This window comes from Macrobrachium rosenbergii, chromosome 54, assembly GCF_040412425.1.
Source record: "Macrobrachium rosenbergii isolate ZJJX-2024 chromosome 54, ASM4041242v1, whole genome shotgun sequence".
Taxonomy (NCBI): domain Eukaryota; kingdom Metazoa; phylum Arthropoda; class Malacostraca; order Decapoda; family Palaemonidae; genus Macrobrachium; species Macrobrachium rosenbergii.
In genome coordinates, this window is record NC_089794.1 from 3,285,756 (window position 1) to 3,312,443 (window position 26,688).

General features: G+C 42.7%; 1 protein-coding gene across 3 annotated transcripts in view; it reads left to right on the forward strand.

Moving 5' to 3' along the window:
• Tbc1d15-17 (TBC1 domain family member 15/17) overlaps window positions 1–26,688 on the forward strand; it is a 124,778-nt gene that overhangs the window by 24,669 nt on the left and 73,421 nt on the right. For 2 of the 3 annotated variants that reach the window (XM_067097329.1, XM_067097330.1), the window contains exons 2-5: window positions 8,896–8,982; window positions 9,199–9,310; window positions 9,478–9,554; window positions 11,127–11,251. In XM_067097329.1, the coding sequence (XP_066953430.1) occupies window positions 8,896–8,982; window positions 9,199–9,310; window positions 9,478–9,554; window positions 11,127–11,251 (401 nt within the window). Of the gene's footprint in view, window positions 1–8,877; window positions 8,983–9,198; window positions 9,311–9,477; window positions 9,555–11,126; window positions 11,252–26,688 lie in introns of all 3 variants that reach the window. The other variant, XM_067097328.1, reaches the window with a different exon arrangement.

Below are 26,688 nucleotides of genomic sequence, written 5' to 3' on the forward strand. Positions count from 1 at the left end.
TATCTTCTCCTGAGCGTCCTCCAGTACCCGAATCTTCCTTGGCTCTTGAGCACCCTGTAGTTATGGAAGCTCTTGTGGTTATTGAATGCCAGACATCGCCTGAACGCCAGGAGTTGTATAAGCACCCAGTAGCGCCCGGACTTTCTTCAGCTTCCAAGCTCCTGTCTTCTCTTCAGTGGGATAGAGTGCCCGAGTGCCTGTTGTTGACTGAGCGCCTTCTTTCTCCTGCAGACCCATCTGTTACGAAGCGCCCGTTGGTGCCTGAGTGCCCACGTTTGGCTGAACGCCTTTCATCTGCTGGGGATGCTTCTCTTACTTCTGTTCATGTTGCGACACAAGCAGCACTTGTTGATTCTCCTACACCTCAGCCTAACCTGCTTCAACCCATGGTTAGTGTGCAGTTGCCTTCTACAGTGGACCCTATCCAGGTCAAGTTGGACAGCATTTTGAGCCTTTTGAAAGAGGCTCGTTTGGCTCCCCAGTCCACAGATTTGGCTTTGTTGCCTGTGTCTTCAGGCGATGAAGGGGATGTTATTGTGCATAACACTAATCCTTTGGCTTGCATGTCATTGTTACAGTCCCTATTAGCTACCTTCCCAAATTTCTTCTCTCCTGCAGCTCCTTCTTTGCCTGCTTCTGCTTTCTTGATGGATGTGCAGTTGTTGGACTCCTCTAAGCTGACAAAGAGTGATATCGATGGATGCTCTCAGAGAAGAGGGAGCAAGGGCATGCTATCTTTAGTTTTCCTCTGTCCAGGCTGACCAAGAGGAGACATCTTTCGTACGCCACAGAGGAAGCTCCTTCCCTGGGAGTTGCCTTCTCCCAGGGGGACTTCTCTGGGTTAATTGGTTCTTCACGAAGATCGGCCTTTTCTTCAGCTAAAATCATGTTTAGTTCTTCAGAACGTGTTTGAGGTCCTTAGTTTTATGGATTGGGCTGTGGGCTCTCTAGCCCATAAGATTAAAGACTGCGCGACTGTACTGGAAGATAGTTCCTCTGACTGATTGGGGGTACTATCACGCATCGATAAAGGGATTAGAAATGGTTCTCAGGAGCTAGCTTCCCTTTACACCATGGGGGTTCTTAAAAAGAGGGAGCTGTGATGTTTGTACACCTCTGAGGGGGTAACTCCTCCTCAAAAGTCTGCACTTTTGTTCTCCCCTGTAGACCGTCTTCATTTGTTCCACCAGTCGATTGTGCTGGAGATTACTCAGTGGTCTGGTAAAACTAAGGTATACTAAACTTTTTTTTTCGTCTGACCTGCAGAAGAAGAGCATGCAGGATCTTCCTTTGCAGTCTTCTAGACGCCCTAAGGAGATGTCCGTGCTTCCCCTCAGGACTGTTTCCCCTTTATAGTTACATCCCTTTTGGAGTAACAGACAAAGGTCGTATTCCAGATCTTGCTCTGGGAACAGATTTGTGTCAAGAACCATCAAGAAGTCATCTTCCCGAACATCCTCTAGCAAGTGCGAATGTTCTCCTCCGAACACCAGTAGGAGCCAGACTCCTTCACTTCTGGAAGAGATGGAGCAAGAAGGGGGCTGAGCCTTGGATAGTCAGTGTTCTTAAGGAAGGATACTCCATTCCCTTCCAAGAAAAGCCTCCTTTAGTAAACTCTCCAGTAACATTGACGGCATACTCTGGAGGCTCAAGGAGGTTTTCGGCCCTCTCGAAGGAAGTCTCGTCCCTCCTCAGGATAGAGACAGTAGAGAACGAGAATTTCCCAGGGTTCTACAATCGTCTCTTTGTGGTGCCAAAGACATCAGGAGGCTGGAGACTTGTTTTAGATGTCAGCGCCCTGAACTTCTTTGTTCAGAAGACAAAATTCAGAATGGAGACAAACCATACTGTCTTGTCATCCATTTGCTAGGGAGAATGGATGACATCAATAGATATGCAAAATGCATATTTTCATATTCCAATACACCAGGAATCGAGAAAGTATCTAAGGTTTGTCTACGGGAACAAAGTCTTTCGGTTCTGTGCCCATGTTTTTGGCTTTTGATGGCACCACAAGTATTCATCAGAGTTCTTGCTCTTGCCAAATGGCTTCATTTGATGGGTATCAAGATCTCCCTATACCTCGACGATTGGCTCCTTCGAGCCCAATCGAGCCTTAGCGCAGTATCTGTGGTTGATAATCAACTTTCAGAAGTCCCAGCTGATTCCTGCTCAACAGATTTTCTATTTAGGGATGTTTGTCAACTCTCGAAGTTTTCGGGCTTCTTCTTCCCTAGAAAGAATGGAGTCTTGTCTGAAGACAGCAAACAAGTTCCTCACCCTCAATCTCTGCTCAGCCAATGAGTGGATGAGCCTTCTGGGAAAGTTATCGTCCATGGAGCAGTTCGTTCACCTAGGTAGACTTCACATGGGACAGGAAGGTTTTTCCAGGCACCTTCGAGTTTTGCATCTCCCCCGAGATCAAGGAAGACCTGCTCTGGTGGAGTGTAGAAGGAAGACTAGCGGAAGGGAAGTCCCTTCTTCCCTTGAGCCCCAACCTAGACTTTTACTTCGATGCGTTGGACCTAGGTTGGGGAGCTCTTGTTGGAAGCAAGAAAGTTTCTGGGATGTGGTCCCTGGAACCGAAGAGAATAGCATATAAATGCCAAAGAACTGAAAGCAGTATACTTGGGACTTCAGTCTTTCAGCATAGAAGTTAGCGGGAAGACAGTGGCGGTCCTTTCGGACAGCACAACCGCCTTACCCTACGTAAAGAATCAAGGGAGAACACACACTTTCTCCATTTATGAGATAGCAAGGGAGCTGCTTCTTCAGATGGATCGAAACCAAACATCTCGTCTGATTCGGTTCATCTTAGGGAAGTTAAATGTTCTGGCAGATGAATTGAGTCGCCAGGAGCAGGTACTTCCCACAGAATGGACTTGGATCATCAAGTGTGCCGAGATTTATGGAAACTGTGGGGGCCACCTGTTCTTGACCTCTGCCACTTCCAGAAATCATCAACTCCCTCTGTTTTGATCTGTGGCATGGGCAACAGATGCCATGCTCCAGGACTGGTCCAACAAGCTCCTCTATGCATTCCTTCCGCTCAGTATGGTGAGACAAGTGATGAATAAATTCCAACTACATCAGAATGTCTCAGTGATCCTAGTAGCACATTTTTAGCCACCGAAGGAGTGGTTCCCGGACCTTCTCGAATTTCGGTTGGATTTTCCAAGACTGCTACTGCAAAAACATTGTCTACTCAAACAACCCCTCTTTAGGCAGTTTCATCAGGGGTTGTCTACTCTGGCCCTGACAGGCAAAAACTGTCAGGGAATTCCTCTGAAAGAAATCAAAATCAGGCTTCACAAGTTGTTGCCAAATGCAGGCGTGAATCCTCTGACAGAGTATACAGGGCTAAGTGGGCATTATTTTGAGCTTGGTGCAAGTCCCACAGAGTTTCCTCTTGTCAAACATCTGTGACAGAAATAGCAGATTTCCTGCTACATTTGAAAACTGATAGAGGCCTTTCTTCGACTACGATCAAAGGTTATAAGGCCATGTTAGCCTCAGTTTTCCGGCATAGAGGGTTAATCGTTCGATACCACAAAACAGAAAATGGTAGCAGTAGTTCTTTGGAATTTAGACGTGGTCCATAAATGGTTATCCGGCCCCTATTTTAATAATAAAATGAAGTTTTATATACTTACCAAGTAATTACATGATCAGAACCCACCCTCCTCCCCACACATGATTATAGGGCATAAACAAATTGAAACATATTTGCTAGTTGATCCTCTCTTTCCCTGAAAGTGGGCGGGGCGAGTCACCTAACCAAAACAAAATAGTGCGATCCTCGAATTTCAAAATTTTAGCTGCCGAGTGATGAAACTATTAGCAATGTAATTACTTGCTAGGTATATATAAAAGTTTATTTTACCATAAAAATGTCATTTTCCTGGCTGTTGGAAATATTTTACAATGTTATTTTAACAGTGTTTTCAAAAGTTGATGTGAGTACCGCATATCGGGTTAAATCTGGTTGAAGAAAAATTGAGTACCAAAACAAAGTTACCAGTATCTTTGGCAACTCTCAAAGTGATATGTACCCATAAATCCTTAAATCCTTAGAGGTATGACAGTGGTGCGAGTACCTTACAGAAATATAAAATTTTTCTTCTGAAGGTACAGTAGATTAATTTCTCTGCTGCTACCCAGACTTTGTGACTGCATCTCAGTTATGTAGTAGGCAAGCCATATCAGGGTAGGCTACAGTTTGTAAGGACTTGTTTTAATAAAACTTAAAATTAAAGAATTTATCTGTTACACAAACCAAGGAAATTAGAGGTTTTGTTCTGTCATTTATGTTTTTAAACCAAAGAAATTAAGAGTTTTGTTCAGCAATCCAGGTTATTAAAGTTTACTTGCCTAAGCTGACACCCACTGAAATGGGCCACATTCCTTGGCATTTGTTTAACAGTACGGTAGTTCTCTAAATGCCACTATTTATGGTTTATGGTAAGTGTAAAGCTAAACCCTGCAAAGTCTGTGCAGCATTCATTCAATTTGTACATACTGTAGCACACATCATGCTTGCTATCTTTTGTTTGCTGTGCTACTAGCTAATTTAACATTAACTGTGTGTGGGATGCATTTTTGTTGGTTAGTTTGTATGTGCACAAGATGCTTTTGTGATAATGTACAGTAACTGGCTTTGATGATTTTATTACACAAGTGTATATGTACTGCTCAGTTTAAAAGTAGTTTCAGGAAAGATGAATTTCTTTTGTGCAGTGTGTGCTTGCTTTTTTTTATTTTTATTGCAGGCTGTTTTATTTTTTGTTTTATTTTTATGTGAATATTCTGCGTAGAGAGGATCAACTTTCAGATAGTTTAAGAAGTGTTAGGTGATTAGAAAGTGAAAAGATAATCCCAGTTTAAATGATTTCTGTATGCTGACATGCTGGGTACCCATATTGCAAGAATTCAATACTACCTACATTGCAGATTATATCAGGATACTGAAACTAATTGTAGCATGTACAGTGCATCCTCATTTACTCATGTACAGTACAACCTAACCTAACAATGGATAACACAACCTGATAGGTGGCATTGTATTCCCTGAATGATTGCCATTCATTTCTTCCCAACATTGTTTCTCACGTGCTCTACCCTTGTCCGTCAGTGTATCTTACCAAGGTTTAGCCTATATTGAAGTTGCCTTGGTGGTAGCTTAAATTTGTACCATCTTCTATTTGCAGTCCCAAATTTGATTGTATTGTTGAATACAAGACTGTGCAGTATTATTCCCCTTTGAAGATTGTAACAGCAATGATCTGTCGTGTTTGGGTAGACTGTGTGTTAAAAACCCTTGTCAAGTGAACATCCTTAATTTTGATTTTGAAACCTCCGTTGTAGTCATCTTTGTTTTGCAAGTGTCCTTTATGTGTTGTTGATTGTAACAGCATGCAATATGCTAATATGATACTAATACAAAACCTCTGTAAGAATCTTAAGATTTTTTTGTATCCTGTCATGCATGGGAGTGGTGTACTCTCCTGGGAATCATTGACGGTACCCTTTATAATGTGATTTCTGCTGGATAATTCTTCTAGTACCAGCTGGAAACCGGTAAAAAGAAAAACACAAGGAATTGGTGGCAATGAGGTAGTTGATAGACCTAGGTGGCAACTATCACCTCCATCGCATATGAATCGAGGAGATGACACCTCTGAGTCTTCCAGCCCAGGAAACTTGATTGAAAGGTGGCTAGAGGTGGGCAGTATAAGTTAAGGCCGCAGGTTTGTTAACTCTGAAAAATACAAATTGATTAAAAAACATGTCATTTGTTCATATGTGGAATAGACCTGGGTCTTAACATAAGGGTAGACTCACTTTTAGAGGGAGGAAAGAAAGCCTGGAACCGACTGTAGGCTCAGCACACCTGGTAACTCCTCCTGGCGTAAAGAAGCCTACGGAAGGAAACTGAGGCCTCTGGCATGATAAATAAGAGATCATTTATCAGCCAGACTTCTGGGACTTAGTACAATATAATGTGATAATGTAGAAGGAAGTTAAAGAACTATTTCTGTAGATAACAAACCTTCGTAGCCACCAATAGTTTGCTATCGTTCCTCTCTCCCCTTGCTAGAGAGAGGAGGGACTTACTTTTGCAAAAGTTTTTAATATTCATGTAGGTAAGCAAAACTCAAACAAAAAGGCTGCAATCTTACCTGTATCAAACCCGATCCAGCACATGAAGGAATGATTTCTCATTGCCCGCTGGGTAGAGAAAAGAAAGGAAAAGGAAAAAGACCAGTCATCTTATTCAATCTTGCTTTCATACCATCATCTTAGGTCAGATACAAAGTGTCCCGCCACTGCGCCCAAGGAAAAAGTGTCTCAGGACTTGTGGGCAATGTCCTGCAGATAGAAGGAAGTGAAGGTGGTCTGATGAAGCCAAGTGCCAGCCTTCAAAATCCTTTGAACAGACGTTCTTTTTGAATGCCTAAGAAGGGCCAATCCCTCTAACATTATGTGCCCTTGCATGCACTGTGTTAGATCTTCCTCAGTCATGTATCAGGGCAAGTAGGCTGTTTACTGTGGTTGGTGTCTTCAACAAGGGATCTCTCCAGTCAGAACTTCTGTTCGGCAAGTAGCAGACTTCCTTGTTTTTCTCTGCAAGGAGAAACGACTTTCTGTGTCTTCCATCAAGGGCTACAGAGCCGCCTTGAGTGCAGTTCTATGTATATGAGGAATGTCGATCTTTCGTCCTCGTGGGAAATCTCAATGCTTTTCAAAAGCTTCGAGCAGTCCTGTCCTCCAAAAGAGCTTAGACCACCCAGTTGGGACCTGATTTTGGTACTGGGCAGCCTCACCCGTGCTCCTTTTGAGCCTTTATGCCGTGTGTCAGACAGGAACCTGACTTCAAGACGGTTTTCCTGTTGGCTCTGGCCTCTTCAAAACGAGTTGGTGAGCTCTGTGGCCTATCCTTTGATGCCAAACGTACGAGGGGTTGGACATCCATAGCCTTCGAACTTGTCCTGGAATTCTTGGCTAAGACTCATAACCCCTTGTCTCATGATGACAGATTTGAATCCTTTTCAAATCCGCCTCTTAATGACTTTGTTGACAACGATCTGGACGAATTGCTCCTTTGCCCTGTCAGAGCACTACGCTGCTATCTGAAAAGGAATCGTCATGTAAGACAAGGGGTGCCAGTGACATTTCCTTAGCACTGGCCGGAACAAGAAAGAAGTGTCCAAGAATACGATCTCCTTTTGGCTTCATGAAACTATTAGACAAGCTTATAGTTTGACCTCATGCCCCAGTCCTAACAGTGCATGCAAGAGCACACAGTGTTAGAGGGCTTGGCCCTTCTTTGGTATTCAAAAAGAACTTGTCTGTTAAAAGGATTTTGAAGGCTGGCACTTGGCTTTGTCAGACCACCTTCACTTCTGCGGGACGTTGCCCACAGTTCCTTGGACACTTTTTCCCTTGGGTCCGGTGGTGGCTGCTCAACAGGTTGTATGACTCATCCAGTGCCCCTAGCAGGACAGTTTGTATCTGACCTAAGATGATGGTATGAAAAGAGAATGAAGAAAATGACTGGTGTCTTTCCTTTTCCTTTCTCTTCTTCTCTACCCGGTGGGCAATGAGAAATCATTCCATCATGTTCGGGTTTGATACAGGTGAGGTTGCTGCCTTTTTATTTGAGTTTTGCTTATTTCTACATGAATATTAAAACTTTTGCAAAAGTAAGTCCCGCCTCTCTCTAGCAAGGGGAGAGAGGTTTGATAGCAAACTAGTGGTGGCTACAGAGGTTTGTTATCCACAGATATAGTTCTTTAACTTCCTTCTACATTGTTGCGTTACATTGTACAAAGACCCAGAAGTCTGGCTGTTAAATGATCTCTTTTTTATCACCAGAGGCTTCAGTTACCTTCCACAGGCTTCTTTAAGCCAGGAAGAGTTACCAGGTGTGCTGAACTTCCAGTCGGTTCCAGACTTTCTTTCCTTCCTCCAAAAGTGAGTCTATCCATTAGTTAAGACAGGTTTGTTCTGCATATAAACAAATGACAAATTTTTCAATCAATTTGTATTTTTCATAGCTAACAAACCTGTGGTCTTAACTTATATTGCCCACCTCTAGCCACCCCTCAATCAAGTTTCCTGGGCTGGGAGAAACTGAGGCGTCTTCTCCTCGATTCATATGCAATGGAGGTGACAGTTGCCACCTAGTTATATCAACCTACCTCGTTACCACAAATTCCTTGTGTGTTTTTCTTTTTATCAGTTTCCAGCTGGCACTAGAAGGGTTATCCATAAGTTAAGACTGCAGGTTTGTTAGCCATGAAAAATACAAATTAATTTAAAAATTTGTCATTTAACCTATTTTATTCTTTGTATATCTGTTCACATGCACTTATGCATCTGTGTTTTTCACAAGAGGATCAGTTATGATTGAATATTTATCGTTAATATTTTTTTTGATTAGTTAGATGATGCCACCAACGCACTGTTCATTGTTCATTCTGCTACAGGCAAGAATTAAAATTTTACCAAGGTTCCTTCTGCCTCTCAGAGGTAGTAAAAGTTTACTAAGTGTTTTTATATTAGTACAGTGTTATTTTAAATCAATTTTTGAGCTGCCTTGACAATTGACGTAATGTGCCTGTCACTGTTTTGTGCTTTTATATTTGTATTAATGGGATGCATGGATGTTCTTTGAAATTTCAAGTCTGCATTTTGAAGTACAGTATCTGCTTATACTGTTATCATTATTACAGTATTGTGGTTGTTGTAACTGACTTGTGTTGGTGTTTACAACGCTTGTTTGATTGAATGCTTTAATATCTGACGTGGCCTAATGCTCTCTTTTTTTTTTTATGTTTAGTATGAACTTCATATTAAAATGCTACTCTGTTTCAGTACAATACTGTGTTGCAGCTTGTGTATGAACAAGATGAGGTGTACACTCTGCCGGCCTCTCAAGAGGAACTCTCCGTTAGCGGAAAACTCCGGATCTTAGAGAAGGTGCTTATGGAATACAGTACTTGAACTTAAATTTTAGTTTTTTATGTGTAAGCCTTTTTTTTTCAAGGTAATTGGTGTAAATGTGGCTACTGTACTGTATATTAGTTATTGCTTATTTGAAACAGTAATCCCATGTAATGGGAACCAATCTTCGTATTTTTATATACATCAGTGAATTATACTGATATACTGAAATAATACTGTATCTCTTACTAGCGTCATGGTGTCGTAGTGGAGTGGAGGTGCTCAGACGATGAATGCTCTGCAGAGAGTGAGTGGGCAGTGATTAATACAGCTGCTGTCACTTTTACGCATCATAATATCTCAGGCAAGTGATTTAATTTTTGGTCTGTTAAGTAGATTTCCTGGGTAGAGAAAATATTTGATAATAATCTTGTTTGAATATCTCAGATTAGGTAGTTATGTCAAAGTTATCTAATGTATAGATAGGGTTTATGTAGAGAACTGGCTAAAAGTATTTGCTGTGATTTCCAGATTCTGTTGAAATATCAACCCCTCGTCGGTATGTCCGGCCGATCTGCATAGAACTGATTGATCTTCGTAGTTATAGGGTAAGTAAGTGAGGTGTTGCTTCCAGTTGTGTAGTTTTGTACCTGTGATTACTAGGACATCTTTTAAGTAGTGTAGCATTTGTATAAGCCAGATCTCAGTAAGGGAAAGATTAAGATGAAATTGTGGTGCTATTGCTAACTAATTTGGTATTGACTGAGTCGGCAGTCGCTGATATCTTAATGTAGATAGTTATAATTACAGGCAGTCCCTGGTTATCAGCGGGCTCTGTTATTGGCAATCCGGTTTTTGGTGCTTGTCTAGTGACGAAAATCAGCGATTTTCGGCGCTGATATGTGTCGATTTCTGCTTATCGGCGCCGAGAATTACGTATTGATGCCAGTACATACCTATTAGAGGCGCTGATAATCAAAAATCGCTGAAAAAGTGGCGAAAATCGCCAAAAAGCCATTGGCAATTTTTGCTTACCATCACACCATTGGAATGGGAACCCCCGCCGATAACTGGAGACTGCTTGTACTGCATTTGATATTATACACACCCCATCATGATAATATGTTTTAGTATATTTAAGCCTTTAATGTTTGAAGAAAGCTAGCAGTACAGTACAAAATATTGCAAGACATTAACTCTACAGGCAGTCCCCGGTTATCGGCAATCTGGTTTTATGGCACTTGTCTAGTGATGAAAATCAGCAATTTTTAGAACAAATGTGCGCCGATTTCTGCTCATCGGCGCTGATAATCGGGTATTGGTACCGATACATACCTAAAAGAGGTGCCAGTCTTTGGTTACCGGCGCTGATAAGCGCTGAAAATCACTGATTTTTGGTTATTGGCGATTTTCGTTTATCGTCACGCCGTCGGAACTGAACCCCCGCTGATAACTGGGGACTGCCTGTAGCAGGAAACCTTACAAAAGCATGCATAGGCCCCTAGGGGGATAGTGTTGTCAGTGCATCTCATGTAGTGCACTGTAGGCATTACATCAGGTTCTTTGCAGCATCCCTTTGGCCCCCAGCTGCAACCCCCTTTCATTCCTATTACTTTACCTCTTCATATTCTCTTTATTTTTTACTTTCCACCCTATCCTACCAATTGATTGATAGTGCAACTGCTTGGTTTTCCTCCTGTTACACCTTTCAGACCTTTTTACTGTCAATTTCAGTTTCAGTGCAGAATGGCCTCATAGTTCCCAGCACCTGGTGTATGGCCTAAATTCTATATTCTGTTCTAGTCTTTTCTCCTGAGGCATAGCAGAACAAATTTGTATATAAGGCAGAAAGCAAGCCAGCAGTACACCTTGACAAAATGAGCTTGGTTACTGAGTCCACTCGCCAAATGTAAATTGTATGATGGTCATGTTTCTCTGCATCCTTAATGTTATGTTTACTGTTTTAGTGTTTCCATTGTGGATATGTCTCATCTGTAGTTTCAAACTGGTATGGCGAGGCATTTTTAGGTATGATGATAGATCAACTGGTACTGATGATTGTTGCTGGAACTTCATTCGTGATAATTCCTTTTACAGTATTGTAATAATAATAATAATAATAATAATAGTAATAATAATAATAATCTTCACAGAATGGTCATTTTTATTTTTCTTTACAGATTGGTGACAATAGATCATTAGTTCTTATCCAGCGAGATGGAACCACACATCCAGCACTGGCTTTTCACAGTGGGTCTGTGCACTGTTTTGTAGATGTCCTACTGAGATACGTTGATGTGAAGAAGTAAGTATTTTGAACTGTGTTTTGCTTTTTCCTTGAAAATGAGCATACATTTAAATGATAGAGCTGAAATGCCAATGAACTGAGATAGAATAATATTAAATTTGTTCATGACACTTACCTGCCAGATATATATATAGCTGTATTTCTCAAATCCGACAGAATTTCAAAACTCGCATCACCCCAGTGTGGCAGAATAGTACTCATTCCCGCCGCTGGGAGGCGGGAATCGGAACCATTCCCATTTTCTATTCAGATTTTCTCTGTCGACACGGTACTGTCAACACCTGTTGTCAATACCTCCGTTTCTGGATTTCGTTAACTTGCTGGTTTCCACTTAAGTATTCTCTTGACTTTTGGTTTTGGACCTTGGACTGTGGATTGGCACAAAAAAACAATTCTGGACTGTTTTGGATTTTGCTTATGACTGCTCTTTAAATATGTCTGGATCTAGTTCTGCTAGTTTTCGTGTATGTTGCATGAGTGATTGTAGGTGAGGCTAAACAAAAGCTTGAATATAGACCCTCACTCGGTTTGCTTGAGGTGTAGGGGCATGTTTGTCTGATAGATGATCGATGTAAGGAGTGTGAACCTTTGTCTGATGCGAGCTGGAAGTCGTATGATTCAGTATGTTCGCAAGTTGGAGCGTGACAGGGTCAGGAGGTCTTCCTCCAGGAGTGTGTGCAAGAGTCAGGTTATTTCCTCTCCTGATAATCCTAAAGTAGATAATGTTGCACCTGTCCCTGTGGTTTTGCCTTGGGCTCTGATGTTGTGTCTGCGGAGGGTTTGGCCTGGCGGAGATCATGAACTCCATCCGTGCGCTCGAAAATAAAGTGACATCTGTCTTCAAAGTGTGGTGAAGTGCAGTGCTCCCCCCAGTGTTGTGGAGGGGGCGTCAGATCGGCCCCATAATGCTTCTAGGCTTGGACCGCTGTCAGACTTCCAGGACTCAGGGAGAAGGCATGTCGAAAGCCGCAAGAAGGTTATGGGGGCTTCCCACCGATCTGACGTCCCTTCGGCAGGTCCTGTTGTCACTTCCCAGGCTGCCAGGGATCGTGCTTCGACACGTATTCTCATATCTGGACTGCTTTTAAAACGTCCTCCGAGGCGTCCTCCCCTCGCAAGGGGATGGAACTCTCGGAAGGACTCTCTTCCTCTGAAGAGGAGCTTCGTTCAAGAGGACGCTTCTCGTCAGTCTTCATCGTCTGTTGGGTATCATGAAGTTTCCCACCACAGAAGAGGACCAAGACGTCATCTGATGAGGACGTTTGTGAGCGCCCCAGTCGCTCTAAGGAGAGAACCTTTTTAGCTCCTGTGAGGAAGAAGAAGGCGTCCCCTTGCCCCTCGTCTTACTGTAGGATTAACTCTCCCCCCAGACTTGATTCTTCTCCGTCTAAGAAGATTTTGTTGGAGATGCAGCGGCAGTTGTCTTCTCTTATTGCTGAGAGGGACCACTAGCTCGCTGACCCGTCGTCAAGGACTTAACCTTGCCCGTCAAGAAGTCCAGAAGTCTCCTTCTCCTGCTCCTTTTTCTTCGTCTCCGTCTCCTGCTTCTTGAGGTCAGGTTTGTCGCCTCTTTAGTTCACGAGCTTCCCCGTCGTGGCGCTCGTCAACGTGGCGCCTCAGACCGGAACTTGTTCCCAGGACGCTTTGGTTGCCGCTCTTCAGGACGCTTCTGTGCAGGGCGCCGATAGAGAGGACGCTCTTTTGGACTTTGGGCTGGGTGTCCGGATGGGCGCTCTTCAGGGCGCTCAATCCCTGGATGCTCCCCAGGACATCCCTTCTGTTGCTCTTCGAGGCGTTCCAGAGCATTCTTATTTCGTCTGGGGAAGAAAAGAAGATCCCTTCTTCGTTTATATGGGACCTCAAGGCCTTCGTTCCATTAAAGTGTTGGGTGACTATCGGTTGTTTCTCCGGCTGTTGTGGGAGAGGTTTCTGGCGACTGGATCCTGCTGACGTCGAGCCTCTCGTCTGCTTCCTCTTGACTTCCGACCATCAAGTGTTAACCAAGACTTCTTAAAGACTTGTTGAGGAGATAAGTTTAAACCCTCGCTCCTCTCTCTCCTCCTTCACAGTTAGCTTCTTCCAAAGCAGGAGGCGCCAGGGTTGATGAAGATGACTTCTTCGTTGGCTACCAAGAGGGCTTTTAAGAAAGTCAACGCATGGATGGAGGAACGGAAGTCCCATGGCAAGACCTCTTTTTCAGTGCCTCCGTCTAAGCTTTGTGGCAAGGCTGGTATGTGGTATGAGACAGGAGAGGATATCAGTCCTAGAGTTCCTTCTTCTTCTCAAGGGATTTCACCAGCCTTGTCGACGCCTCCCAGAAGGTCCCATCTGTCTACTGCTAAGGTTTCTTGGACTTTGTCAGAGACAGATCATCATCTCAAAGGGACTCTTCCGCACCATGGAGGTGTTTAATTTTTGGACTGGTGCTTGGGAGCTTTAGACCTTAAGCTTAGGAGCTCCGATTCGATCAGCCTGGGGAGCTCTCTAGTGTCCTTAACTGTATGGACAAGGCAGTCAGGGATGGATCAGAAGAACTGGCTTCTCACTTTGGTACAACCTCTTAAAGAAGAGGGCCTTGTTTTGCGACTTTACCTGTTTCTAAATCAGTCTCCCTTTGCAAAGGGCAGAGTTATTGTTAGCCCCCTGATAAAACTTTGTCCAACCATCTCTTCCCCAGTCTTTGATTAGGGACATCTCTTCTAGTCTTAAGGAGAAGGCCACGGACCTTCTGGCACATTCTTCGAGACGTCCTTCAGCTCCTCCTTCTTCAGCTTCAGTTTTGTCCTGGGAGGAAGAAGAAGCCCTTTCAAGGAGGAACTTCTTCCTCTGGTTGATTGTCTCCAGGAGAAATTTCCCCTGACTTTCATAGGATTGAAGGGGGAGGAGACATAGCAGCCCCTCCGGAGGATGGGAGAAGAGGTTTCCAGAGGAGCAGCCCCCTCAACCTAGGGGAAAAAGTGACTCTGGACATTTCGCTCCAGACACCAGTAGGAGCCAGGCTTCTTTATTTTTAAATTTCTTACTGGAGCCTGGAGAAGACCCGAGGGGCGGACTCCTGGTCTCTCAAGTGTTCTAGAGAAAAGGGTTACAAGATCCCTTTCTTATTTTTCCACCCCTTTGCATCGTCTGCTGAGGGATCTGTCGCCTTCTTACCATCATAAAGTCAACAGATTCTTTTGACCTCCTGGAGCAGTTGATAGGGAAGAGAGCCTGGAACAAGTTCTGAAATTGGATTCTCCGGGGTTCTACAACAGACTATTCTTAGTCCCAAACAGTCAAAGAATGGAGACCTTTCTTGGATGTCAGCATCTTTTTTTTCAACTGCTTTATTTTGAAAGAAAATTCAAGATGGAAACGCCCAGTCAGGTCTGGTTCTCGGTCACTTTAAGCCAGGAGATTGGATGGTCTCTCTGGACTTACAGGACGGGTACTTCCATGTTCCCATTTATCCTCAGTCAAGAAAGTACCTGAGGTTTCAGTGCTGGGGGACGAGTCTTCCAGTTCAGAGCTCTCTGCTTCGGTTTGTGCACTGCTCCCATGATCTTCACGGTGATCATGAAAAATGTTGGGCTGGCTTCACCTGGCGGGTGTTCCTGTTCTTTCTACCTGGACGATTGGCTCATCCGAGCCTCTTCTCGGGAGAAGTGTCTGGAGGACCTGACTTTCCACTCTCCTGCTAAATTTGACGAAAGTCCCTGGGACTTCTTGTGAACCATAAAAGTCCCATCTGATCCCCAGATCAAAGGGTCCATCGTGGATCTGGGGATTCAGATGGATTCAGTGGCTTTTGTGCTTTTCCATCCCGAAAGAACGTCAACTGCTTTGCTTAGAAAAGTTTCGTCCTTTCTTTCAGGGAAAGAAACATGCTCGGTGAGGGAATGGATGAGTTTGCTGGGGACCATTTCCTCGCTGGAGAAGTTTGTTTCCCTGGGAAGGCTTCATCTCAGACTGCTCCAGTTTTCATGGCGGAGAACTGGATGGACAGGAGGATCTGGAAGAGACATTGAAGATCTCTCCATTAGTCAAGGATCACCTAAGTGGTGGCTCGACCCCTTAAAACTTGCAGAAGGGGTTTCTCTTCGACTTCAGAGCCCCGACCTAGTGTTGTTTTCCTGGAAACGCGCCCAGGGAAGGATGGGGAGCAACACTAGGAGGGGAGGAAGTGTCAGGCACCTGGAGAGGGGAACAGGTGTCCTGGCAAAGGACATAAAATCTCAAAGAATTGGGGCTATCCTGCTGGCCCTTCAATTCTTCGAAGACCAAGTTTCAGGCCGAATTGTCCAAGTCAATTCGGACAATACCACAGCTCTAGCTTACCTCAAAAACAGGGGTACTCGATCCCGTTCCCTGTTCACCCTGGCGAAAGGAGATCCTGCTTTGGACTCATGCACGCGGGTCACGATCCTCACAAGTTCATTGCGGGCGTGGAGAATATCCCCTACGGACCTTCTTAGTCGGCAACATCAGCTCCTGGCCTGACCGACCGAGTGGACCCTTCACGAGGAGGTATGTTTAGAACTGTGGAGGTTATGGGGACGTCCTCTAGTGGACCTCTTTGCGGGTCCAGGACGAAAAGACTAAAGCCTTTATTGCTCTCCTGTCCTAGACCCAGGAGCAATAGCTAAAACAAAATCCTCTGGGACTGGAAAGGCCTCGACCTTTACGCTTTTCCTCCCTTCAAGATTCTGGGAGAAGTGATAAGGAAATTTAAACGTCGGAGAAGGAACAAGGATGACTTTAATAGCCCCCTTCTGGCCAGCAGCGATTGGTTCCCAGAGACCTTGGCCTTCCTGGTGGACTTTCCAAGGACGCTTCCACTGAGGGTGGACCTTCTCAGGCAGCCGAATTTTGAAAGGTTCCACAAAAACCTCCCGCTCTGAGTCTGACTGTGTTCAGACTATCACAAAGCTGGCAAGAGCAAGAGGATTTTCGAAGGCAGTGGCAAAGGCTATCGCCAATGCCAGGAGACCTTCATCTAATGCGGCTATTTCAGTCTATCAGTACAAGTGGGCTGCTTTTAGGAAATGGTGCAGGAGCAACGGAATTTCCTCGACCACGACCTCTGTACCACAAATAGCTGACTTCCTGTTTCATCTCAGGCAAAAGAATAAAATGCTGGCAGTCTCAACTATTAAGGGCTATAGGAGTATGCTGTTGGCAGTCTTTAGACACAGAGGCCTGAACTTGTCCGACAACAAGGATCTTCACGATCTCTTGAGATCCTTCGAGACTGTCAAAATTCCTCAACTCAGGACCCCTCACTTGGAATCTGGATGTTGTCATGAAGTTCCTTATGTCAAGTGCTTTGAACCTCTGTCTTCTGCTTCCCTCAAGAACGTGACTAGGGAAGGCTGTCTTCCTAACGACTCTGGCGACAGCTAAGAGGATTAGTGAAGTGCAAGCCATTAGCAAACATATGTGGCTTTAGGGGTCCTAATGCTGTATGCTCCTAAATCCTTTGTTCTTAGCTAAGAACGAAAACCCTTCAAACCCTTGGCCCAAGTCTTTTGAAATCAAAGGTTTGACAAAACAGAGATCTTGGGCAAGAAGTCAGAAAGAGTCCTGTGTCCTGTCAGGGCTCTCAAGTTCTACTTAGCCAAGACCAAGGAGACTAGAGGCTCATCGGACAATCTGTGGTGTTAAGTGAAGAGACCTGATCTTCCATGTCTAAGAATGCCTAAAGCATTCTTTTTTTTAAGAAGCACTAAACACCAGAGGCTCATTCCTCATGCTTAGAAGGTGACATGAGACTTCAAAGTAAAGGCTCATGAAGTAAGAGCCATCCTAAACTTCGGTGGCTTTCCAAAAGAATATGTCCCTTAATGATATTCTGGGTGCCACCTTCTAGCAAAGTAATTCAGTGTTAAAAATCATTATTACTTGCGGATGTGAAGACAACATTTGAAGACTGCTCTTCGCTGGGACCATACGTTTCCGAACACGATGTTGGGAGAAGAGGGCAATTACTCATCCTATCCTTTAGGGGTTAGGTAGTATTTTTTAATCTTGTTGTTGTGTTTTTGGTTGTTGGGTGGCCATTGAGATGGACGTCCCAATTTTTTAGCCTATGTTAGGTTCAATGCTTAGATAGGCCGGTCAGGTGTTTTGGTCGTTGCTCCTTTTCCCTCTCTGTATGGTCCATCATGATCTAGTCCTATTGTGGTCACGCATTTCATTTTGCTTTCTCTGGACAGGTTATCTAGATCTCGCCAGCTTTATAGGTCCCTACCTTGCTGGAGACTCTGGAAAAGCAGAAGCAGGCTTGGGTGACAGTAACCTTGAAGTCAGCTATGCTAACAGGTAAGGAACCAAGGCGTCAATCGCCTACATTTTTATTTGTTTCCTAAAATAGATATTCTGTCTCTTCCCACCTCCAACGGTGGGATTCAGCACTATATATATATCTGGCAGGTAAGTGTCATGAACAAAATGATATTTTAATGATAAAATAAAGTTTGTTCCTACTTGAAAAGATATATTTAAATGATAGTGCCCACCCGCCTCCCCTCTTGAGACAGTGGCACTAGAAAATCTGAATAGAAAATGGGAATGGTTCCCGATTCCCACCTCCCAGCGGCAGGAATGAGTACTAACCACCTGGCCACACTGCGTGTGCCATGAGTTTTGAAATTCTGAGAAATACAGCTATATATATATCTGCCAGGTAAGTATGAACAAACTTTATTTTATCATTAAAATATCATATTTTAAAATGGAATGAAGGCAGATTTTAGTTTGAAACTGAGGGATGAGTAAAGGTTAGTGTGTTTGAATATACCCTTTGGGGAAGGAAATTCAATATATCCGGAGGTGGCAGTTTTGCAGTGGCCAAGGCATAGCTTGTGTGGATAAATTATTGGGTTTTGCAAGTGACTAAGCATATTCTTTAGATTATGAGTAATGTTGCAGTTGTTTCCTGCCTTGTAGTGGTTTTCTATCACTTGTGGTAACAAGAGATAAGCACACTTCAAACTTTTACTTTGTATTTATGAATATATTTATACACATACAACACAAACATTTACAAACAAGTGCTTACTGTATAACTAAATACTGAACTTAAATTTAGCAGTTGAATGAATAATGTAAGAACATGGTAGTTTATATAATAATGCTACCTTTACAAAATAACAATTGGAGTACCAGTTAACGGTTTCTTTCACAGGTTAATGCTAACACAACATGTAGCATTTACCACTCAAACAGTTCTAAAATCTTGATGCTCAAAATTGATGATGGTAGGTTTAGGGGAGATTCAGTGGAAGATGCCTCTTACAAATGACTTGATAGTAGTACTCATAAAATCTCCTGCAGTCTTCAGTCTATCTAAAAGATAAGCTACTGCTAACTCTGAATGGTTTGTATTTAACAAGAAATCACAAGATTCTACTTTAATGCCAAAGAGGGTACAGCATTCATTCCAGAGACCTGGAAAAGAGGTAGAATTAGTGGAAAATGAAGTGGTAATATGCAAAACATAAAAAAAAAAAAAGTTGTAACAGAGAGAGAATCATAAACCTTTTGTGCTCATTCTGGGGCCCACCTGGGAATGAACTTAAAGGTACAGTTATACAGCATAAGTACACTGTAAATCATTTTTATCATAAAAATCTGCATTTAGTCACGAACACAATATGAAAAAATAAAGTAATTAACGAATAAATAGTGTTGCTCTATGAAAAAAAGGCGAATTAGTGATAATTTTAGATATGATCCTTAGAAAAAATTCGAGAATTGGTGCAAGTCCCAGCGGAAAATGAAAGATATGTTCCACAAAAATCCACAACTATCTATTTATCTATCTATCTATCTGTCTATCTATCTATATACTGTATATCTATTTAGTATATATATCTCTATATACAGGTGTATATCTATAACCGAGGGGTTCTGTACCTAGCCGAGCACTGCTGACCAAAAATCACTGCTAACTGAAAATCGGCAATAATAGCACTGAAAACCCTGCTTAACGGCTCTGTTAACCAGTGCCAAGATCCCCACTTAACGCTCTGTTAACCAGAGATCGGCGCCAAAATCCCTACTTAACGGCTCTATTAACCAGAGATTGGTGCCAGAATCCCCAATTAACGGTGCTGTTAACCAGAGATTGGCGCCGAAAATCCGGTTAACTACGTTGCTATCCAAGTGCCGTAACACCGAAATGCCATTAACTGATGCCGCTGGTAAGTGGAAACTGCCTGTATATCTATATATATTTTATGAATATCGACTATTAACAGTTATTCTCTCATCCGAGATGTGTCTGCATCCAACATGTGGTCAGTATTCATAACAAGAAAGGAAGGTACTCTTAAATTAGCTTAATTGAGGCTTTAAGGGAAAATCAATGTCTTAACAGTAACACAAGGGAGCTCTAAGCACTGGCTCCTTGGCACCTTGTTTACTTTAGTTGACGAAGCAAGCATGTCACAAACATCCAGATCATACTTTGAGGGAATCTCTTAAAAGATGATCAATAATATATACTGGCACTGCGGATTATGTTACAGAAACAGATAAAGTGCCACAATTGTATAGATTATACCCTGAGGAAATCTTCTCAAAGTTGATTGATGAAAGGGGAGGCCCTGTGGGGCAGTAGGGTGGCACAGCAATACGTACACCTATTCTGCAATATATAGACATTGCACACTTAGGAAAAACATCCCCCTCGACTCGAACATCATTCGCGAAAAAGCACGACAACTATACCAATAGCATTTGACTGCTACAGAAGGCGGTGACGTACAGGCACAGGAAGGTGGCAGAGTACAGACACAGGAAGGTGGCAACGTACAGGCACAGGAAGGCAGTGACATACAGGCACAGGAAGATGGCGATGTACAGGCAAAAGAAGGCGGTGATGTACAGGCACAGGAAGTGGATGACACGGGAATTAGAATTCTTCACCTGAAGAAGAGGAGGAGGAGGAAGAGCCACAAGCAGGACCATCATCAGCTCCTCAAGGTTTTCAGACCAGCAAGGGGTGGCTCCACCGGTTTCAGAGGAGGTTCCAACTGAAGAATGTTTCTCTTCATGGGAAAGCAGCATCTGCAGATACGGAAGCAGCCGCGAAATATCCAGAGACCTTCAATAAAATTATAAAGGAGAAGGCTACCATCCAGAACAGGTATCCAGTATGGATGAGACTGGCCTGTTTTGGACGACGTTGCTGTCCCAGACATACCTCATGAAGGACAAAGCCAGAGCCTCTGGATTCAAGGCCCAGAAGGATAGGGTTACCCTCATAATATGTGGGAATGCACCTGGCTTCGTGCTGAAACCAGGCGTCATTTACAAGGCTGCAAACCCCATGGCCCTCAAGAATAAGAAGGCGTTGCTGCCTGTGTTTTGGATGTACAACCTCAAGGCCTGGATCACCAAAGTCCTGGTTCATTCAGAGCTTCATCCCCAAGTTAGGCAGTACCTCAACGACTTGGGTATGGAGTTCAAGGTGTTGTTGATTATGGATAATGCTGGTGGCCACCCTGTTGATCTTTATTACGGGGAAGTCCAGCTCAAGTTCGTCCCTGCCAACACCACCTCTCTCCTCCATCCTATGGACCAGGGCTTGATCCTGGCCTTCAAGGCACTCTACGCCCGGAACTCCCTCAAGCACCTTGTGAATGCAGTGGACACTGACCATGAATTTACGCTGAAGGAGTATCGGTGTAAATTCATGACTGCCACATGTCTGACCGTCATCCGATCCTTGAGTAACATGAAGAAGGAGACCCTTAATGCCTGCTGGAAGAAGTTGTGGCTGGAGTGTGCTCACGATTATAAAGGCTTCTTGCCTGAAGAAATTCAACATTTGGCCATTGATAAGGTGGTTCAGTTAGCGAGGATCCTTGGTGGAGAAGGCTTTGGGGACATCACCCTGGATGAAATCAGCACCCTCATTGATGCCCACGCTGGCCCCCTGACGGATCAGGCCTCCCCAAGCGCCTGAAGAAGTGCCTCCTGAAAAAGGGGGAGAGACACCCTCAGAGGAGATGAAACTCCTCTGATTTGCTGTACAGTCATATCTTCTCATTCATCAGACTGCACAGCTGATTCATCGTCATCATCTTTAATCAACATTCATGATTATGTAAATCTTAATAGTGGGCAACATCAAGTTACGACGCCGTAACTCAAGTTTTGGTGCCGTTAGCACCATTCAAGCGCAGATAGTGGCGAAAAACCGACTTACGGCGGAAATCAACATAGTATTAAATTTTTTAATGTGCATATGTATGTATTTCTCTCTCTCTCTCTCTCTCTCTCTCTCTCTCTCTCTCTCTCTCTCTCTCTCTCTCGTGAATTATGTACATACCAATGATTCCCCTGTAAAAGAAAACGGGACAGCTTGAATAGTAACTGTATGAAAGAAAGTGTGGGTACCTGAATACGTAGGGGGGACTGGATTATTTTCAGGCGTAGCTGGAAGCCATACGGTATGTACTTATAAAGTGTTTAAGATGACTTTGAAATAATGATAATATAAAATGTTTAACCCTTTAACGCCGACACCCTATTTACAGAAACGTCTCCCGTATGCCGGCGGCGTTCGGTGAGTTAGCGCTCGGAAAAAAGTTTTTTCAAAAATCACAGCACGCTTAGTTTTTAAGATTAAGAGTTCATTTTTGGCTCATTTTTTTGTCATTTCCTGAAGTTTAGTATGCAACCATCAGAAATGAAAAAAAATATCATTATCATATATAAATATTGGAATATATGACAGCGAAAAAAAACCCATATAATTGTATACAAATCGCGCTGTAAGCTAAAACAGTTAAAGCTAATGAGTTAATTTTTTTAGTTGTATTGTACACTAAATTGCAATGATTTTGGTATATAACAAATTTTAAAACAATCAAAGCAACACAGAGAAAATATTATCACAAAATGATGCATGAATTAAGATAACGCGGACGTAAAAAATGTTTTTTTCAAAAAATTCACCATAAATCGAAATATTGTGCTAGAGACTTCCTGTTTGTTGAAAAATGAAGCTAATTGATTGAATATTACTAGACTGTAAGTGTTTTAGCTTACAATTGCAGTTTTCGACCATTTTGGTCGAGTTAAAGTTGACCGAAAGTCGAATTTTTCTATTTATCGTGATTTATATGGAAATATTTCAAAACCGATAAAAGCTAAAACCATAAGTTATTTTTGTTGTATTGTACATGAAATTGCGCACATTTTCATATATAAAATTATGTAACGACTAATATAAAATGGTGCAAATATTACGACAACGAGACGAAAGAATTTCTGAGATGTTCGGCCGAGTTACAGCAAGACGTAAGGAAAATGTTTTTTCAAAATTCACCATAAATCGAAATATTGTGCTAGAGACTTCAAATTGGTTGCAAAATGAAGTTAAACGATGGAATATTACTAGAATGTAAGAGTTTTAACTTACAATTGCGTTTTTTTACCATTTCGGTCGAGTTAAAGTTGACCGAAGGTTGAAATTTTGGCAGTTATCGTGATTTATGTGAAAATATTTCAAAACTGATAAAAGCTACAACCATGAGCTATTTTCTGTTGTATTCTACATGAAATTGCGCACATTTTCATATATAAAAGTTTATGTAACGACTAATGTAAAACGATGCAAACAGTATGCGACAACATGACGAAAGAATTTCTGAGATGTTCGGCAGAGTTACATACGCAGACGTAAGGAAAAAATTTTTTTTCAGAAATTCACCATAAAGCGAAATATTGTGCTAGAGACTTCAAGTTTGTTGCAAAATAAAGATACATGATTGAATATTACTAGAATGTAAGAGTTTTAGCTTATAATTGCGTTTTTTTACCATTTCGGTCGAGTTAAAGTTGACCGAAGCTTGAAATTTTGTCAGTTATCGTGATTTATATGAAAATATTTCAAAACTGATAAGAGCTACAACCATGAGTTATTTTCTGTTGTATTCTACATGAAATTTCACACATTTCCATATATAAAACTTTATGTAACGACTAATATAAAACAGTGCAAACATGACGACAACGTGATTTAAAGAATTTCTGGCGGGACGTAAGGAAAAAGTTTTTCAGAAATTCACCATAAATCAAAATATTGTGCTAGAGACTTCCAGTTGGTTGCAAAATGAAGGTAAATGATTGAATATTACTAGATCGTATGAGTTTTAGCTTAAAATTGCGTTTTTTGACCATTTCGGTCGAGTCAAAGTTGACCGAAGGTTGAAATTTTGGCAGTTATCGTGGTTTATATGAAAATATTTCCAAACTGATAAAAGCTACAACCATGGGTTGTATTTTGCTCTATTGTACATGAAATTGCGCACATTTTCATATATAAAACTTTATGTAACGGCTAATATAGAACAGTGCAAAAATTACGACAAAATGACGAAAGAATTTCTGAAATTTTTGGCTGAGTTACCGCCCGTGCGTAAGAAAAAAGTTTTTTGCAAAAATTCACCATAAATCGAAATATTGTGCTAGAGACTTCCAATTTGTTGCAAAATGAAGGTACATGATTGAATATTACTAGAATGTAAGAGTTTTAGCTTACAATTTGGCGTTTTTCGACCATTTCGGTCGAGTCAAAGTTGACCGAAGGTTGAAATTTTTTGTAGTCGACGTACGGTACGTCAACTCGGCACCCAACAGACAATTTTAGTCGACGTATGATCGTCCAATAGGCGTTTAAGGGTTACGATGACTTTGAAATAATGATAATATCATTTCAAAGATTAATACAGTAATAGAATAATAGTTTAAGGAGTATTTGATGTAGGATGATAGTTTAAGTTATACATTTGGTGTTTAAACTTTCAAAATGGGCAATTATGAGCATTTTTAGAGTGGGGTTTTAAGTATTTGTGGATTTTAACCATTTGCAGGGGGTTGTGGTATCCATCCCCCATGAATATGGGGGATTGACTGTATAGTTGGAGAAAGTGTTGGTGAAATAACTTTCCAAAACCACACAGTACGTACCTTAATTCCTGGGACAAGGAATCTTGAATTTAGAGCCAGTTGGGATCTTTGTCAGTAGGGACATCGACGGGTGGCACTAATGTGGCAGTAATTTGGTCAACGAGAGACAGAGAGGATCTCTGTGGGGGGCTGGCGGGTTGGCTGCTTAGCACACGGCAAGGAGTTTGCCTTCGGTAGAGGTCTGCCCAATACTGCTCTGTTTGACCTCAGACCACCTTCTTGTATGCTTTTCATTCCTGTATTTTTTGGCTTGGGTCCAAGATGCGCGGTTCCCGTTACTTAGGCCCTCTGGTGATTCAGGTGTTCTGTCCTTGTTTTTCGGTTTGCCTGGAATATGGAGAGCATCTCAGTAGAAGGGGGATTCAGCAGGAAATGGGACAATTGAGAAGTCATTAAGAGGGAGAGAGGTCTAGATGGACAATAGCCATAGCAAATTGGTAATTGCAAGAGATGTGGCCCAATAGAGGCCTACTTGCTTCTTGTGTGGTCTGCTGGATATTTACGTGTTGGGAAGGTCAAATGTTAAAAAGCAGAGGGCTCAGTAAGAGAGTTCATTATCCATAAACACTCTTAGCAGCTCCCCCTACTAGTAGACATTTTATGACTTTTTCGGGCGTCAGTGTCTGCAAAAGCCCGAAGCATTTTAAAGTCTCTCTCTCTCTCTCTCTCTTCTCAACCTTGCTCTCTTTTTGTACATTAAAGTTATTATATTTAAGTTGCTAAAAGGTGTCTGCTGTGAAGTGAATGTTACAGGGTTCCAACACCACTAATTAATTTAGCAGCACCAGCACTAAGCAGAAAGTAATCATTATTTTTTTAAGAATTAGCATTACAGTGTTATTTTTCAGTGGGTATAAAATGATAGTAGTCTTAGAATTATCTTAATTTTTGAGATATTATGGAAATACGAAATCACAAAGTGCAAAATATAAAATCGATTAATCATACGTGTAATTAGAATAGTACAGGTTCCTGCCTGTTAGGGTGGATACCAGCCTTTTCTACAAGTTGATTATTTCAATACAAACTTTAGTAAGTTTAAGATACAAACAGTTTATCCCCCTGCAAGGGTTCTAAGTTCATCATGCAAGCAATTGCATGGAAAGAAAAGTCAATCACTTATAAGGCCAGTAAATCTGGCTGATGGCACTCTGCATTGGCAAAGTGTAATGCAAGGTAAATAGGATGATTAGTGCAAGGTAAATAGGATGATGCAACGTGAAAGGTGTACTATTACAAGGTGTAAAGTGAGATTAACAATGATTAACTTTAAGATTAGAGGGAACATTACAAAATTACAACATTACAAAAAGAAGGTAATATACAGGCTACAAAGAGGGAGAGTAAGGGAATGACTTTGCATCCTAGTCTGGTTTCGGTGCCAAATTACTCAGAGTGGAGCACTGTGCCAGATTGGCATGAGTGCCAGGAGAACTTGTTGGCTCTCTTAGGCCACTTGGGTGTCCTACACCTCCGACCTTTCTTTGTTGGCTCCCTTTTAGACTGATGGTTCAGTTTTATAGGAGGAGTTGGTGCAACGGAAACTGAGGAAGGTGCTGGCGTGCCACCTACTCCTGCTGCTGCAGCAACTGAAGTATGGGGCAGTGCCAACAATTTCTACCATCTGCTGGTGCAATTCCTTGAGTTCTGCAGAAAGCTGAGATATGGATGAATTTTTCATCAGGATATTATCTTCTGAAGACTGGGAAAGAGAGGAAGAAGTCTTTGTGGGCGTGAGAGGCTCGCAGGTTACGATGACCAACTCAGGCATGGGTTGCAAGGCCATGCCAGGGGTTGAGCTTCTGCTGAGGTCAGGGGATTCTGGAAGGGGCTGTAGTAGACTTTGAGTTGGCTCTCTTGATGGCACTGGTAGCTGGGCCAAGCCAGGAGAAGAGAGGTGATCCGGACTAGGATCTCCTGAAGGCAGGTCTTCTATAGTGTGCTCTGGCACTGGCACTAAGGCTGGGCCAGGCCCAGGGATTGGAGTTGGATTTGACTTGGGCACTGTCACTAAGGCAGGGCCAGGCTCAGGACTTAAATTTGAAGTTGGCTCAACGTTCAGGATGGACGGAACGTGGCACTGCTCAGAGCACTCAAGTTGTACTGGCGGGGAGTTTGAGGCAGGTTTGGGATCTCCTGAAGGGAGATCTATGGTGTGCTCTGGCACTGGCACTAAGGCAGGGACAGGCACGGAAATTAAATTTGGTAAGGGCTAAATGACTGAGGTGGACGGAGCATGGCACTGCTCAGGGCGCTCAGGTGACTCTGGCAGTGGTTCTGAGGCAGGTCTGTGAGGACTATTTGTGCCTGATGGAGACTGTGAGGGGTCAGAACTGCTGGGTTGTCTTGTATTAGGTGGGGATGGAGAGTCCTGTCCCAGGAAGAGGTTGTAACCTCCAGGAAGGTAATCTGCACCGCAAGGGTGCAGAGCTTAGTTCAGTGGGGCCTGGTGACTCTCAAACAAACTGTTG